At 41.6% G+C, this 17542-nt stretch overlaps 2 protein-coding genes across 10 annotated transcripts in view; both read left to right on the plus strand.

Annotated features, from left to right (window-relative positions):
* Positions 1-187: 187 nt before the first annotated feature.
* Positions 188-4252, plus strand: CALR3 (calreticulin 3). Its single transcript, XM_064469797.1, has 9 exons — positions 188-350; positions 496-597; positions 735-938; positions 1652-1746; positions 2525-2734; positions 2853-2963; positions 3055-3198; positions 3854-3946; positions 4059-4252. Exons 1-9 carry the CDS (start codon positions 215-217, stop codon positions 4224-4226), a joined length of 1263 nt encoding a protein of 420 aa, XP_064325867.1. The 5' UTR covers positions 188-214; the 3' UTR covers positions 4227-4252.
* A 1678-nt stretch (positions 4253-5930) lies between these two features.
* The window catches only part of EPS15L1 (epidermal growth factor receptor pathway substrate 15 like 1), a 47062-nt gene continuing 35450 nt past the window's right edge, over positions 5931-17542 (plus strand). For 4 of the 9 annotated variants that reach the window (XM_064469787.1, XM_064469789.1, XM_064469788.1 and 1 more), the window contains exons 1-9: positions 5932-6075; positions 11634-11675; positions 11902-11991; positions 12346-12393; positions 12990-13085; positions 13709-13771; positions 14680-14805; positions 16348-16407; positions 16733-16969. In XM_064469787.1, coding sequence (XP_064325857.1) covers positions 6046-6075; positions 11634-11675; positions 11902-11991; positions 12346-12393; positions 12990-13085; positions 13709-13771; positions 14680-14805; positions 16348-16407; positions 16733-16969 — 792 coding nt within the window. In that variant the 5' untranslated portion in view covers positions 5932-6045. Of the gene's footprint in view, positions 6076-11633; positions 11676-11901; positions 11992-12345; positions 12394-12989; positions 13086-13708; positions 13772-14660; positions 14806-16347; positions 16408-16732; positions 16970-17542 lie in introns of those variants that run through there. The other 5 variants (XM_064469790.1, XM_064469792.1, XM_064469791.1 and 2 more) reach the window with 4 other exon arrangements.

Below are 17542 nucleotides of genomic sequence, written 5' to 3' on the forward strand. Positions count from 1 at the left end.
CATACTGCCGCCGGTCCGTGAGAGGGCAGACTACAAGCCCCAGCATGCATTTCGCCGCGCGGCCACGTGGCATCAATGCTCCTCCCTCGGGAGCGCTAAGCCAATCTGGTTCCGTATAACGATAAGTAGGGAAAGCGCCGCCAATCATGGTCCGCTATGGAAAAGGCGGGATGCCGAAGGCGCGAGGGCGCGGGTCCGTTGCCGTGTGAGGGCGATGGCGGCGGCCGGGCCGAGGGGGCGCGGTGGGCGAGCCCCGGCCCTCGACACGCTGAGGCTGGCCCTGCTCCTCGGAGCCGCGGCGGGCTCTGCCCGGGCCGCCGTGTACTTCCAGGAGCAGTTTCTGGACGGAGGTCAGGCGAGTGCAGCGGGGCGGAGGGGGCAGGGGGGCGGCCGCCGGTAACGGCTGTGAGCGTGTGAGGTGGCGGGGAGGGAGCCCCGTTCCTGCGCCTCACCTAACGGCCCTGCTCTTGTCTTGGCGCTGGCCTTGCGCAACAGCCAACTGGCAGAGGAGGTGGGTGAACTCCGAGTACAAGCCGGACTTCGGGAAGTTTAAACTCACAGCTGGGAAGTTTTATGGAGATCCAGTGCGAGATAAGGGTATGTGCATTTAATTAAAAACATGTTACGGGAACCAGCTCAAGAGTTGGGGGTTTTCCGTTTGTGGCAATAAAAGTATTTTTTTTCTTTGCAAATAGGAAAATATAAAATTGAATCTTCTACTAATATCTTTTCAGGTCTACAAACCAGTGAAAACTCTAAATTTTATGCTATCTCCTCACGATTTAAACCATTTAGCAACAAAGGGAGGAGTCTAGTCATTCAGTATACTGTGAAACATGAGCAGAAGATAGATTGTGGTGGGGGATATGTTAAGATTTTTTCCTCAAACTTGGATCAGAAGAACCTTAGTGGAGATTCGCATTATTACATCATGTTTGGTGAGTTTATAGCTATATTATTAGTTAATAAAATACTGTCATTGCTGTTGTGCAATTCTTCAAAGGTGGTGGTGGGAACGGTAGAAAAAATGTGAAGGAGGGCTGTTTAAAAAAATAAAGATGTTGTGACTGCAAGGAGTTAGCTCTTCCATGCTTGAGAGATCTCTAAATATGTATTAAGAAAATACATGTTTATGTAAACATCCTGAGCTGATTTGAAGGACATAACTGAAAATTATTAGAGCGAGCTTACAATAAAAGAAGTTGTTGAGCAGGATTTATTTTTTTAAGACCTTAAACTGGAACAACATACTGTAGGCCATTATCTGCCCTTACACACTTGTATGTAGGTTCCAGTGACTTAGTGAAACTTGTACATTTGTGTGTCAAAGTGAAATTTGTCATTATATATCTAATATAATTATGTAGTTATTCAGCTTGTGCCAGAGATAATTTTTCTTTTGCCTGGATTTCTGTTTTCTGGGTTAGTTTTCTGTTCTGCTACAGAACTGAACCCCAAGCTACACAAAATCTAACTCTAAGGTAGATTTAGAGACTTTGCATAGAAGCTGTGTCATCCCTTAAAAATGGAATGGAATACATCAAAGTACGTGGAATGGGAGAGATGTCTAGCAGTATTGGAAGGAAAAGGTAAACAGTCTGTATTTTTCTGCAAAGAAGTCAAGGGTACAAAGCATGTCATCTCTTTGTAGGGCCAGATATTTGTGGATCTGAGACAAAGAAAGTCCATGTTATTTTAAATTACAAGAATAAACCCCATCCAGTCAAGCAACCGATCAGATGCAAGGTAAATACACATTTCAAAGATAGATAAACTTGAAAAGAAACAAGTTGCAGGGATATTGGGAAGAAAAAAGAAAACCCAAAACACAGAAAACCCCCAAACAACTATTCCAAACATGTAACACCTTTGAGAAGTTCTACCTTCCATGATATCTTAAAAGTCATGTTAATTTGGGGGACTTTGGATATTTCTTAGTTCCTGATATGTTCGCAATTTAATGATTGCATTCATAACACCTGTTACCGATACAGGATGAAACAAGGGTGCTGAATGTTTTTAAGTAATGTATGTCATTGTGTTTCTTAACTGTAACTTTAATGCTATATTTCCTAAAGAGAGAGTGCTTTCTTGTGATAAAAATGTAAGAGCCTGGCTATATTTTCAATATTTTTGTGTTTAACCTGTGTAGGAAGCCTTTCATGTGCCTTTGCTGTAGCTATTTGGAGTATAAATGCCTTCTATTCAGAATTAACTAAAATCATTATTTTATCTGATACTATTTTCCATCTTGTGATACTTCCTCTTGCCAGTCAGAAATAGACTGTGTTTTCTTGCAACTGTTCAGTTTTGTTCAGAGACCCAGATGGGAGAACTGGAAAATATATGTGAAAAATGTCATTAATTTTATTTTCCCCCTCTAGGAGACTTTGGGAATTATTTTTTCTCACTACTGCTTTTGAAAAGGTCTGTTAGAAATTAGTATTATAATTCTGGTGCAAGGCAGTTCCTAAGAGCTTTGTTTAAAGTTCTTAAAATTTTACTTGCTTTCTTTAAAACCCAGGTTGATGGATATACACATCTATATACTTTGATTATAAGGCCAGATCAGACCTATGAAGTAAAAATTGATAACGAAATGGTTGCATCCGGCAACTTAGAAGATGACTTAGATTTTTTGCCACCAAGGAAAATTAATGACCCAACAGTGAGGAAACCGTCTGACTGGGATGATCGAATCCAAATTGATGATCCGAATGACATCAAGCCTGAGGTAATTTGCTCTCCTTATTCTGTATTATTGAGGTTTTTCATTCTTGTGGAATAGACATTTGATATAGTTGAACTATGCTCTAGTTTTGCTTTCTTAATCTTCCTGTCTCTTTTTAAAGGACTGGGATGAACCTGAATACATTGTGGACACTAGTGCTGAGAAACCTGAAGACTGGGATGATGCTGTGAATGGGGAATGGCGTCCTGTCGTCAAGAATCCTCTATACAGGGTATAAATAATCTTGTGATCCCAGCTTTGGATAATGCTTGAAGCAACTTTTTCTTTGCCTGACTGTACTCAGAACATGTGGTTTATCCTAGGGGGAGTGGAAACCCAGGCAGATCGATAACCCAAATTACAGAGGAGTTTGGCCTCATCCGCAGATTGACAATCCGAATTACTCGCCAGACTTCAGCATCTACAGCTATGAAAATATCAGCATCATTGGGCTAGATATCTGGCAGGTGAGATGCCTCTCCTGGAAGGTAAAGACCTTTTCTCTCACTGGGTATTTAGCAACCTGTTTACCCTTTGCAAATAAACATTATCTATTGCTTGGGGATCTTGGGGACCTATGTCTTTAACTGGCTTTTATTTGAATACATGCACAAAACTGAAAAATCTTTAAGATGTGCTGATCTTCCATTTGTAGTTATTGTTTGGATCAAAATCATCTGCAGGTAAGTGAGGGACCTAAACTAATTAGCCTAAGTATTGTAAACTAGGACTTACTCCATCTGACTTGAGGTGCGTAACTGAGGCTTCAAGCAGCTCAGTTACTCCTGACTTACCCAAAGATTCCTGAGGAGAAAACTGCCCTCTGGGGTGCCTCTGAGATCTTCCTCTACCTCGGGCTTCTTGACTAGCCAATGATGAGGCTTAAAGCCTCTTACGAGATCAGTGAAGTGCCTAAAGTTAAAACACGTTCTTTAGATTATTAAAAACAGTTGTCCAAAAAGAGAGAATTCTTCATCAAATTCTGCAAAAAACCTATGGGATTCTTAATGTGATTACTCTGTATTGAATATATGATACAAACATGTTGTTAAAAAACATCTGATGAAAACTGTTCAGAAAAAAAAGACGTATCCTCAGTTTTTTCCCCCTATTCCTTCAAAGGTGAGAGCTGGCACAATTTTTGACAACTTCTTGATAACAGATGATGAGGTTTATGCAGAAGACTTCGGAGGTAAAACATGGGGCGAAACAAAGGTAACATGAAATTCTTGTGTCTGTTTTGGTTCTTTATTACCACACTTTCAACATCCCCTGTCCTATCTGATCGAGAACCTGTTGGTGCATAAAAATGAAATCTTCGTATTAGGGTCCTGAAAAGGAAATGAACATGAAGCAGACTGAAGAAGAGCAGGAGAAAGAAAGGGTTACAGAAGAGAAATACTTTGAGCAACGGTTTAAGAAAAAGCTAGGGAGAAAAAAAGAATCTGGAAAGAACAGAGCACTGAGGAACGCTGTTGAGAAGGAAGAGCTTTAATTGTTACTTGAAAGAAGTTCACTTTTTTGAAAACTAAATCTCTTAAGTGAAAATACCCCTAAGAGATTTAGGTATTTTCTTAACAGCTTGTTGAAACCCGCACCAATGGAGTTGTATTAAAACAGGATTTTTTAAAAACTCCAACATTAAATTTTGTGACCAGTTTGTTATTTTTCATAAAAATGCCATAACATAGTTAAATTCTCTTCTAAGGTTAATTTTTTATTAACTGTATCTTAACACTACTAAAATGTATTAAAAACACCTGTAATAAAGCACTAGGTTTTGGAACAGGTTTACACTTTCACGGTTTAACACTAAATGTAAAATTCATGCTCATTTCCATTGAGGAAATACAAGCTTTTTATTTCATTGAAGGGTTTGGCATGTCAAATGTGTGAAGCATGTTTCACAACATACTTCAAACTAAGGAGGAGATAAACTTTGCTAAGCCTCTGTAGTAATTGTGCACCTGTCAGAGCCTCACAGATTACTGCAGCTGTATGGCTGCCGCGAACGTGCTGTGGCTGCTCCTGGCTGTTCTGCTGTGGCTCATCTGCCCATGGAACGTTCCAGCTCTGTCTCTGCGTGGGACCCGAGCGATGGTAGTCTGTCCAGCCGCAGACCTCTCCTTAGCAATTTAGATGCACTCAGTTGTTTTTCCCTTCAAAAATCAAATGAATACATACAGTCCCTGTAAAAATATTTTTCTTTCTAATAGGGTGGGGAGGGAAGGAATTTGAAACCATGACTGATGCGCCTGTTCCTCTGTCTGACCTGTCTTGTAGCTCGCTCTTGTAACTTGTTCAGTCACTTCCTTCACCCCTTCTCAGCTCCTTCTGCTCTTCTGCAGTTCCTTCCTCCCCAAGAACTAATGCTTTAAATCTAGCAAAAACCAAAGCCAGCCTTCCAGAGCCCATGGTTTTGTATTTACCTCTAGGCTACCCCGACACTGGCTGAGGAGTTTTGTGTGCTAAGGAGATAAGGAGTGGGTGGATCTGTGGAAGCCCTGGTGTCAGCCGGGCCAGTTTCTAGCCTGTGGTGTGACTGAGGTCAAAATCTTTTGCTTTTCCTTGTCTGAGTGCTGTCCCCTATCAAACAATTCCGGTGCCACTGTGGGCTGAAGAACTCTGAAAGCTATTGAAATGCACTTTAAGGACTGTCGCCCCTTTTTTCCTAAACCAGTTCCTGACGATATTGCTTTTCTGCGGCCCCAAGGATCCAGCCTCAATCAGGCTGCTGGTCAGTGTTTACACATTGCAGTAAAGGTTTGTAATTTTGTACCTGATGATGAATATTTGATTGTAGACCAGAGGAGGCTTAATTTGGTGAAGTGTGCTTTGACAAGGTTTGGTGTAATGAAGTTGAAATAACTAGGTTTATCCAGAAAGTTGGATGTGGGTTCTCCACATAAAAGGTCGATCAGTGCCTTGACTCGGTTACCTGGAAGAACATTCCAGGGGGCAGCGGCAGCCTTCCCTAGACCTACTTTGTCCATAATATAGGTAGGTCAGCTTGAGGCAGCCGGAGGAGAGCCACGACTGAGGAGAGCTGCGGCAGGACGGGACCGCGGGAGCGGCCCGGGTGGGGCGGGGAACGGCTGCTGCGGACAGATAAGCCGCCGCAGCCGCTTTGTTCCCGGCTCAGACGCGTCCCCTGAGCTCCCGGGCGGCAGCGGCGGCCCAGGAGGGCCGGCCCCCACCCGCCCAGGCCAGGCCCAGCTGGGCCGCGCCGTGCCAGGCGCTGCCGGGCGCCCTCCCGCCGCCGCTCGCCCCGCCCTCCCCCCGCCCCGGCCGCTGCCCGAATCAGTGGGAGGAAGATGGCGGCGCTCATCCCCCTCAGCCAGCAGGTAACGTAACCGCCCCGGCCCGCCGGCGGCCGGACCCTGCCGCGGGTGAGGGGGGGCGGCTGAGGGGAGAGGCGGCCCCCGGCGGCCGAGCGGGCCCTCCCCAGTACGGGTCCCGCTCCCGCAGGAGGGTGCATCCGGGGCCGGGTCGGCGCTGGGGCATAGGCCCTGCCTCTCCCCGCGGCTGGGGGGCGGCTCGGCCCGCGGGGGGCGAGGGTCGCTGTGCGGCGGGGAGCAGGCCCCGGGTGGGGCCGGCGGCCCCCGCCCGGCCCCCGCCGTCGGGCCGGGGCTGAGCCTCCCTGGGGCGGCCACTTCTGTGGGGGCACAAAAGGCGCTGTCGCCCTTTCCTCACAGAGGCCCCGGAGCTGCCCCCTCGGGGAAGGGGCAGGGCAGCACCCGGGCGGCCCCAACTCTCCCGCCCCGAGCTGCAGCCCCCGGGTTCGAGCTGCGGGGATTAGCGGGGTCCGGTGGTCCGGGACGGGGGAGGGACGGCGCTCTGACTTCGGTCGGTCGCGTCGCCCTGTTTTCCTACTTGCACCACGGGGTTAATGCCGCCTTTAGCTGTTGGGGTGTCATGACTCTGCTTAATATTTGGGAGGTGCACGAGTAGCGTAGCCATAGGCGCGGGTACACCGGTGAAGGACTCAGTACTTAGGAATGAAAAGGAGGTTTTCACCCATCAGCATGAAGATGAGGCTTCTGCAGTGGAGTGAGAGACCCTGAACCTTGGAGCTTGTCTCACACAAGGAGACAAGCTCTGGGCGAGGCAGCGTTTTGAGCTGTGGTTTAATGTTTGGGATCCTTGGGTAGATTGTTGTTGTTGCTGTAAGTTTTTTCGATTAATTCCTCACTTGAAGAATTTAAACCTGACCAGTGTGATCACTGTTCTTTTCCCGTATGCCAGTGAAGATAGTCAGTTTACTTCCTTTGAAACAAAAGAAAAGCAGCACCACCCCACTGCCCCCCAATGCCTTGAAATTAAAACTGTTTTCTACTCTTGTGGCTTAGCCTATCAGGAATTCAGAGCAACTGCTGTTGGTAGTTCAACTTATTCAAATGTATATATTTCCTTTTAATAATGAACTTTTTATTTGTGATACTCTGAAAATTTATCTTTCAATGGGGTTATGTGATGCTTGGGTAACACGTCATTTGCTGTGTGTCTTATTAAGAGAGCACACTGCTTTTTAGCTTCTGAATAGCAGTAGGAGTCCTGATTAACATCTGTTTAATTAAATGAACATGTTCAGAAACATCTGAAAGCATCCATGCACACACAAACCGTTACCAAAAGTTTTCAAGTGAAGTAATGTGCAAAATATATATGTAAAATAAACTCTGGACTTGAAATAGTTCGTTGTTGTGGAACTTCTGTAGTACATTGGTGAAAATGTATAAAATATTTGTTACGATGGGAATCCTACTTCTGTGTTGTTTAAATTCTGATATTTGAGAGATTGGCATTAATGGTGTTTTCTTTTGTATAACGATATGTCCTTTCAAGGGGAAAAAGGGCCACGTTCTGTGAGCACATCAGTTATTTTGACATTATTCTTCAACTAATTCAATGGAAGTATTCTACTTTTAAAACTTTTTCTGTACTGAACTGTCAAGAGTAATCTAGTTGTAATCAGGGCACTAAACAGAATTTTCCTGGAAATTAATAAACTTCCTCTTTTAGTAGCCTCAATTTCATGATTACTACAGAGATATGTACTAGTTATAACAGATGCCAGAAATGGCATTAAAAGGAACAGGAGAGGTTACACGTGCTGTAATGTTGAAGCATGTTCACTCAGAAGGATATGAAATAAGGCTATTGATATCAACACATTAGGAGCTATAAACAATATGGGTAATTCAAGCATGCGAAAGTATTTAATCATATTTGTTCTCATAAATGAATTTGTTATGGTTCTGTTGTTTTATGAAGCTATGTTTTATGATGTTATGAAAGAGAATTTAGATGTCTAACTTAAGTAGTTTGCATACTTTAACAGGTTTCAGTGGTCTTTGTTTCAACTGGCTGTGCATAAAAGCAGCTGAAGTGTAAGCATGTAGAATCAGTTCCTGGAGTTAAATCAAATCCAGTTTCAGTTCTTGCTTATCTCTGATAACTTCATTTTCTTGACTATGTGATCACCTTCAGTGGTCCTTCAACTGTGCCAGGCATGTTCAACCTACAGCCTCTGGAGGTTAGGGAAAGTTATGTTAGAGGTTTTGGGACAGCACAGGTCATTTTGTAGCTCAATCTTCTGAGACAACTCAGGATACTCGGCAAGCAGAGTAAGGGCAGAGGTAATCTTTCTGGGGCGGCAGCAGCCACCTTCTGGCTCTCATCTTTGCGGGGCACCTTGGTTTTTTTCTCCTTTCACAGTAACTATTTTCATTCATCATATGATGTGATGAGTGGCTGAAAGAAAATGGTGAAACAAGAGGACACCAAGGAATATAATTCACCTGATCTAGAGTTCTTTGTGTCCCTGAGATGACCTGAGGAAAGAGAGCTGCTAGGAACTGGCTTTATTAATTGTTCTGGTGGCAGCATCTTACTCCTGCCTTTTTCCTAGACCTGTGTTCAGGGACATGGGGACACATCCTTGTGCGTGTACTGCGTACCACAAATGCAGTGTACCAGATCTGCTGTGACAGTGCAAGTTCAAGACTTGAACTTCAAATTCATACAGGAAACCAACTTTGAGATCAAACAATCAGGCACCAGGGTTCTGAAGGGTCTGTTTGGGAGGCGGTGTAAAATGTTGGTCGTAGATGACGTTTTGGGGAATATGGAGTAGGTACAGAAACTAGAGGGTTGTTAAATTGTAAGTCAAACTGAACTGCTGTATAACAGGTTATATCTGGGCCACAGAAATGATCCAGGGGCTGGAGCACCTCTCCTACGAGGATGGGCTGAGAGCTGGGGTTGTTCAGCCTGGAGAAAAGAAGGCTGTGGGGAGACCTTATTGCGGCCTTTCAGTATTTAAAGGGGGACTATAGGAAGATGGGGACAATCTCTTTAGCAAGGCTTGTTGTGACAAGACAAGGGGTGATGATTTTAAACTAAAGGAGGGTAGATTTAGACTGGATAGAAGGAAAAATTTTTTGCAATGAGGGTGGTGAAACCCTGGAACAGGCTGCCCAGAGAGGTGGGAGATGCTGCATCCCAAGAAACATTCCAGGTCAGGTTGGACAGGGCTCTGAGCAACCTGATCTAGTTGAAGATGTCCCTGCTCACTGCAGGGGGGTTGGACTAAATGGCCTCTAAAGGTCCCTTCCAACTGAAACCATTCTCTAATTCTGTATCCTTAGACCACTCATCAACTGCCAACTCTTCAAAATGTTTTTCTCTGATTACCAGCATCGATGCTGTCTTGTATAGGTTCTTCATCAGATGTCACCAAATTACACAATCGTCTTGAATGATAGTGATGTAGTTACCTGTGGTGATGACTAGATAGGCAGCTATGCTATTTTTATCACTTGAGCCCATTTTGTCCGGTCTGCTCCAGCACAGACACACAGCTATTTAGGTAAATCGGTCAGATAGGCTTAATCTTTGTAAAATTCTGCAAGTAGAGAGTCAAGTGATGAAGTGCTTTCCAGTGGCACTTGGATGAATATATTGCTGTAGAAGAAACTTCACAGCATTTAAGCGCATCACCCCGGATTCCTGCTGCCTCTGTCAGGTAAGTCAGCTGTATGTCATGGCTGACAATATCAAATGAGGATGACAGGAATGTCTGGTGACAGGATGAGATCATTCAATACTGCTGCTGGAGCGGTTTGCTCTGTATCTTGGTATGAATCCAGTCTCTGCATGCTCTAGGATACTCGCCAAATTAGTTAGAGGAGCTTGTAGTTGGCCTTTGGCTAGCTTCTCTGAGCCTTCTGATAAAGGAGAGGTGTATAGTTGGGTGGGTGGTAGTTGGCGAAAACATACTAGATTTTACTCAGAGTTGGACAATTTCCTACTTATATCTTTTTCTGAATGATGTGTTTGATACTTTGGACAGGAACACAGTGCTTATCTATGCTGATGGTTTACAAGCCAGTAAGAAGATGAGTCAGATTTATGTGTTGTGCAGCTTTCTTCTGAACTGCTGTCCACCTTGTGGAAGAGCAAGGGCTTCTAGAGTGTACTGGTGGAGAATGCAGCGGCTGATTTGTCAATGGATATAAGTGGAGTACCTCTAAGATGTTTAGGAAGCTCTTCTGAAAATGCATGATCTTTCTAGCCAAGTAGAACGACTGATCTTGAAAGAGCTCGGTGTTTGCTTGCTTCTAATTAATAGGGTTTAGTTATTTTGGATATCTCCTTAAATTAAGATTTGGCGTGTTTATTGTAAACTTACAGGAAGAGTCTCTTTGTGTAAAATAAAATTTCATGCTTTTCATCAGTCTTTTTTTTTTTTCCGTCACGTTTCTGTCTCCCTTCCGCTCAGTGTAGGCAGAATGTCCAGAAATCCAGGTGGATGGCAAGGAAGAAGGGAGCATTTGGGAGGTGACATGCCTGTGATCAGAGTTAGTGCAAAGTAATCCTTCGGCAGATGTCTGGCTTGTGTCCTGTAGGTGGGGAGCAGTTGTCCCAAGCAGGCTTTCGAGTGTTTCAACATCTCTGCATCTTAGTCATTAAACTGTGTTTATTGGGTTGTTTTGGTGCTTGGTTTTTAAGGCCTTTGACTGCTCTAAAGGGTGGCTTGTTTGCGACTGGATTATAACATTTTTTGCTCTTGGCATTGAGGCTGAAGAATGGTGTGGAGCTGCACGTGGCTAGAACTTGTGTGGCAGTTGTAGGAGGCAGCTGAGAAGATGGGTGTTGGGGCTTCTGCCTCTTCTGGCATTACAGTTCCCATTTGCTTGGAATGTCAGCGAGAGGGATCTGCTTGTTCAGTGTTCCGAAAAGGCCGGGCCTACCTTTGTGTCTGCTGCTTTTGTGTAATGTAGTGATAACACCAAGTTGAAATCTTTAAACAACATTGTCTGAGAATTGTGACATTTGTTAACTAATCTTGGTTCCCCCGTCCCCACTCTGCTTCAGTTTAAGATCCTAGCACTGAAAATGCATAAACACAGGCATATTTTGATACCAGGACTCTCTCTGTGTGTGTATAATTGTCTGCTGAAAATATTCCATAAGTACATATACATTGCAGGAGGGAGTCAGGTCAGCGTTGTTTTGAAAACTCTGCCTTTGAGATCAGTAGTTCTCAAACTGTTACCTGAAATACCTTGGCAAATAGTTCAAAGCTGTTCTACAAAACCTAATTACCATATAGTGTTGATAATTAAAAGTGTGAGTATAAGTATGAATGCTGGTGAATAAGAAGTTTGAAGAGGTGACAGTAGTCTGTTGGCTGCAAGTTTTGGGGGATCTCTGTTACCCACACTCGGATTTCGAGTACCCGGTTTGGAGCACAGCAAATTAACGTACCGTTTCCTATTTTTAATAGGAGTAATACACAAAGTACTATACACTTTTTTTTTCTGTCAATCCCTAAAAGTGAGCTATCTGTGATTGCAGTTCTTTCCTTGTTTTCTTAACATCTTCTCTTGTTTTTCAGTTTTCTACAGGGAATCCATTATACGAAACTTATTACAAACAGGTATGTTCTTAAAAAAAAATTTAAAAATAAAGTGCAATTTCCTCTTACCCAAGATTTCCCTCTTTCCTTTCCCCCTTGCAGTGCTAAATGTCTGTAAATTCTCTCTGCTGAGTGGTAATGCATGCTTGTATAACTCCTTCTGACCTAGAGGCAAGAGGCGTTTCACTTCTTGTCTCTGTTTTCATGACAGATGTGCTCCAGTTGAATGTGAATTTTTATCTTTCAGGTAGATCCAACGTATACGGGGAGAGTTGGGGCAAGTGAAGCTGCACTGTTTCTTAAAAAGTCTGGTCTCTCTGATATTATCCTTGGAAAAGTAAGTTGAAGGGATTTGCTAATGAGGTAATTATCTGTCCACTTGCTTAAGTGCAGTTAACACTAAGCAGAAGTGGTTGGCAAAAAGGAATTCGGTGGAATGCAAATCAGATCCTTTGAACATTAGGTTAACCGCAGATTGGTAATAGCTCCAAGGTATTGTTCCGAGTTTCACAGGAATCTAAAGGAAAAAATGTCTTTTGTGTAACGTTTTTTATGTTAACTTGGGAATTAAATAAAACGGTATGTTATAACTTGAAAGCTGCAACGAATAGTTCAGGAAGGTGTACAGTGTGAACTGTTGAGCTAAGTTTTTATTTAAAATCCCAATGGCTTTTATTGTGTGTCTCCACAGATATGGGATTTGGCTGACCCGGAGGGTAAAGGATACCTGGATAAACAGGTAAATGAAATGTGCCTGTAGACCTCTTACATTACCTTCCACAGATTAGCCTTGTTTCAAGAAAGCCCTGATATCCATAGTAGTTATCCTTAGCCTATTTTTTTTAAGTTTTCATTTACAACATGAGGGTTTTTCTTGGCACTCCAGGTATATTACATCCAGGTATATTACTCAGTGAGGCTGCTGGAGAGGGTGGGATCTAATTTTATGTCCCTCTTTTGTTTTGTAAATAATGGGGGGTGTGATATATGGATACATGGCCATTGAGTTTTTCTCAAATACAAACTATGATTTTAAGATTTATTAATTTTTAAGAAAAAATGATGAAATTTACTTAGTTACGGGAGAGTGCTTCTTAAAAACTAGCTTTGAATTTTTCTGCTCTTTGTTCCATGTTACGGTAAAGTTTTTCCTGAATCGTCTTTAAAAGCAGAGGGGTGGTAGTCACTAGGCAGTTCACTGGTGGCACTATACATCTGTTGTTTCCATAGTTTACGGAGTTGCATATGTACAGTGTTAGTAAAAAACTAAGTGGGTTATTGGAGACAGTGATTTAGACTGGTTGCTTTTTTAATAGAAAACACTATTGTTTGTAGGGTTTCTACGTCGCGTTGCGCCTTGTAGCATGTGCACAGAATGGCCATGATGTTAACCTGAGCAGTCTGAACTTGACTGTGCCACCTCCTAAATTTGTAAGTAGTATATACCTAAAACGTATGTATGTATTATATGACAACTGAGGCTTCAGCTGGAACTCTAGAATAATCTTCTGTTTGATAAATGTCGTGGTTCTGAGACTTCAGGCTGCTGTCAGACTGTTCCTTAAGACAACGGCAGTCATGGCTGCCATAGCCCTGTCCTCCTGAGTAATATGTACCAGCCCCTTCCTGGGCTGCAAAACTGCTGCTGTCAGTTTGTTCAGGAGCCTGATGTAGCTAAACTCTGAACTACTGGAAAAAAAAAAACCAAAAGGAAAAAAAGTAGTATTTATTTTGGGGCTAGGTCAACAGGAGTGTGTAGAAAAGGGCATGACTGCAGCTTTGCCTGCAGTAGCTGCTGTGGAACCTCTTTTAGCTTGTCTTAGTTCTGTGTTTGGGTGCCTAACACACCTAATGTCCTTATTGAAGTACTGTAATGGTATAAATCAATATGATTTATTTTTTATTTGGGTACATGTGCAGCCTTTTTTCTTTTTTTAGTGTAGTTAAACTTCATGTCTATAGCCATCCCTTAAAGCAATTAGTAAGGATTAGAGACAGAAGTTGTGTATTTTTATATTTGTACGTATAAATAAAAAAACTTCTTTAATTTTTAGCATGACACTAGCAGTCCTTTGCTGATCACACCGCCTTCAACAGACACTCACTGGGCTGTTAGGGTAAGTGTAAAAGACAACACATTCCATCCGTTCTTTAAAAATATTTTCCTTGTCTGTAATTTTCCCAGTGAGAGGATTTCGTATCAAATATATTTCCCGCCTCAGAAGTCCATCCTCCTTTTCTGATGATGAACTTGTGTACAATAGAGAATATTGAGCTGTAGTTTTATATTTGAAATAAGTATTAAACAAGCCTTTGACAACCCCTGATGTGATGTTTTTAAGACACAATGAATTTTAATCTTCTGTCTGGATTTCTTCCAGAATCCTGGTAGAAGGCACTTTCATGTTTGTATAAAGGAACCCTGCTGAGAACAGCAAAGCATTTCACCAAATCCATCCTGAAGCATTAATTTAAAGCTTGAGTTCATATGTTCTATTCAGTGATATACAATATATATCATTGGAAAAAAGTAACTTTTGATACATACATGGGGATATTTGTATTTAGGGAATTTTAAAATGCAAACATTTTCCAAAAAGTAGAAATTTAATAAAATCACTTTTAATGTTGATTTTTGTTTTTGCACTTGCATGTTGTACTTTAAAGTGGGAAGCAAATTATTTGGGAAGAATAGTTTTTGATTCTACAGAGTTTGTCAAAGTTTGTTTAAAACCTGGTCAGCAGTTTTAATCAGAAGGCACTGTCCTTTAGAACCCTACAGAAACACATCTTGTACGCTGCGTGTTAAAATCTCTTGGCTGTCATAACCTTAGCTTTGAAATTAAGCTCCTAAATCTAGCTTTGAGGGGCTTGCATTTAAATACAGCATGGTGGCACTTGCAAGAAAGCTTTGAAATTTAGAATTAATACATTACTGACCAGTCTTAATTTCTTGCAAGATCTCATTTTCAACACTCACACAGGCACACTTTTTTACTTATTCAGGCTATTTCTTACCAACTAGGTGGAAGAAAAAGCAAAGTTTGATGGTATTTTTGAAAGCCTTTTGCCAGTAAATGGTTTACTTTCAGGAGACAAAGTAAAACCAGTACTGATGAATTCAAAGCTACCTCTTGATATCCTAGGAAGGGTAAGTATGCCATTTAGATTTAGCTCTTCTCTATTTAGCTTCTTGTGGTTGCAGTGTTACATATTTATACATAACTTACCAACATAGATCAGGTTTTGGCTGAGATTTTACATCAAGTGCATGCTATGTAGCAAGGACATAAAGTAGGCTCTGAAGCCTTCCATTTAGAAATAAGACTAATAGTAGTAATTTGGGCCTTAGAGTAGATTAATTATCTCTGTATTAATTTTAAGAGCTGGAAATTCTGATTTTGGTTGTTTGAAAACAAGAAAGAGCTCTCCTAAACCATAATAGCTTTTATAACATTATATTCCACTGTGTTGTCATTTTTCCAAATACAAGTTATTAGACATACCATTAAATCTATTCCCTGTTTGTACAAGGGAACACTTTAAAACATCCTAGTTTATTGCAGCTGTGAAATTGTCAAGTATTTTTTTATGTATATTTATAAATACTTCTGAGATCTGGGTTCATCCATTGCATATTTGCAAGAGAAGCAAATCTTAAAGTATTTTTCTACTTCCCTTTAAAATATGTATTCTTTAATGTCATATGACTGAGAATAAATACATCCTATGTAAGAGCTGTATCTGTGTTACATACTTTCATCTCTTCAGGAAGAACTGTCTCTTTCTCTGTTATCTACAAAAATCTAAGTATGACTTGTTTTAATTCTGTACTTGAATATTGTGAAGTACTGAGTCTCGAAAGGCTTTGTATTTTATCTTGTTATGGTCATGATAGAAACGCAGGAAGCTTTTTCTGTTCCAGAAAAGTGTACAGACAAGATGGGAGACTGAGGAAATGTGCAAAGGACTAATCAACTAGGTTAAGTTTGTACAGCTGTCCCATGATAAAGCTGGGAGTTCAGCTGATTGAGCCTCAGTCTTAGCGTTCTGTCCGCTCTACTGTACTGTCTCCAGTTACACTGATGATTAAACAGCGTTAGCCGATGGCTGAGTATTAGAGTACAGAAAGTTTTGTATCCTCCTAAATCTGCAATTTCTGTTGACTGTACTTAATCTAATAATGAACTGAAGTAGATAGCTGCTTAAATTATCTCCTGTAGAAAATTCTGGGGGTGGACATATTTTTTTTTTTTTGCCTAAAAATGAAAATGAGAAGTTTAGGAAAGGAATGTAAATTAGAAATTTGTTGACTTTTAAAAAATATTTTACTTTCTTATAAGACAAATTTGGACAGTCTGGTAGCCCACACCCTGTGGACAATGCTGAAAGCCACCTCTGGGTGTTTTCAGTCAGTTTGATAACTCCTTAATTGCAACACAGAACGATGAAAAACCTGCCTGTGTTGCATCCAGAATTTGTTAGAGCCAGTGTTGATTCCCACTGCCAGAAAACTCTTAACCCAGCCTGCTTCATCAGAGTATGTTTAGCTAGGTCTAATATAACTAATACGATCTTCACAGAAGTCTGTTAGGAATTTTTAGAGAGCATGCTTAATACAATGACAATTAACATCAAAAGCACAAAGCGTAACTCGTTCTCTAAATCGTTGTTTTTATTGTAATTGCTGTAGGTCTGGGATCTCAGTGATATTGATAAAGATGGTCACCTGGACAAGGATGAATTTGCTGTGGTAGGTTGCTTTAAATTCTCAATTCACAGTGTTCCTGCTAGAGCAAATCACTCAGTTTTTCCTCGAGCTTTGCAGCTTTCTCTGCTACAGTCAACTGTTCTAATCAAAATTGTTCACATGGAACTATTAAATGATATTTCTCAAATCCATCTACTGACTCTTGCCTGTGTCATCAAGATTAAACTTTTGGAATTACATTCAAAATCACCTGCTCTGGTTTACATCTCTTATCTTACTGTCTTTGTTTTACTAATGACTGATACTGGAGAATCTTGTTGATTTTTCTTCTAATTATTAACATTATCTGACCTTTCTGCCTTTGCAGGCGATGCATTTGGTTTATAGAGCTCTTGAGAAAGAGCCAGTTCCTTCACTATTACCCCCTTCTCTCATACCACCTTCTAAAAGAAAGAAGACGCCTGTCTTTCCTGGTGCAGTTCCTGTTCTCCCTGCAAGTCCTCCACCAAAAGATAGCCTCCGTTCTACCCCATCTCATGGTAGTGTCAACAGTCTGAACAGCACAGGGAGTTTGTCTCCCAAGCACAGCATCAAACAAGCACAGGTATGAATCTAACACACGCCTTCCCGCCGCCCCCCCGCCCCCCCCCTTTTTTTTTTGGTATCAGTAAAGTGCAGAAAAAATACTGATTTCTGCCTCATGTAGCGTTTTTCTGAAAATGTGTTTGGTGGGTGATTTGGATGGAGGGAGTGAAATGATAGTGGTAAGACTTGGAAGAACAGAAGAAGAGCAAGTGAATTTTAGTCAGAGTGACCATGAGGTAGCAAATCTTATGGGGAATTTTCACTTTCCCTAGAAAGTGAAACCATAGAAAGGTTTTATTCATGTATCTGCTTTAGTACCAAATCGACCACTAATCTACCTTCTAAAGCTCCTTTTATTAGCCTGAGGACTTAGTATGCTTAGTTGGGTCCATATTTCCAAAGAGTGAGTGTTTTTCAACTGATGAATATCAGCTGTTTGTCAGTATTTATAATTCAGATAAAAAGTATTAAGCTAAAACATTCATGGGAAGAGGGGAACTACCTATTTACCAATCAGATTTGATTGTGCAAGATGTTCAGCACATCCGACTGCATAATATCATATATGCTCAGTGTGTTGATAAACTTTTTA

The sequence above is a fragment of the Phalacrocorax carbo genome, chromosome 19 (assembly GCF_963921805.1).
Source record: "Phalacrocorax carbo chromosome 19, bPhaCar2.1, whole genome shotgun sequence".
NCBI classification, from domain to species: Eukaryota; Metazoa; Chordata; class Aves; order Suliformes; family Phalacrocoracidae; genus Phalacrocorax; species Phalacrocorax carbo.

What these genes read in the sequence shown, in the direction of transcription:
- CALR3 (XM_064469797.1), top strand. Translation starts at nt 215, where the DNA reads ATGGCGGCGGCCGGGCCGAGGGGGCGCGGTGGGCGAGCCCCGGCCCTC. An exon ending in AGATCCAGTGCGAGATAAGG is followed by an intron (nt 598 to 734) that starts GTATGTGCATTT and finishes ATATCTTTTCAG; the next exon opens with GTCTACAAACCAGTGAAAAC. An exon ending in CGAATGACATCAAGCCTGAG is followed by an intron (nt 2,735 to 2,852) that starts GTAATTTGCTCT and finishes CTCTTTTTAAAG; the next exon opens with GACTGGGATGAACCTGAATA.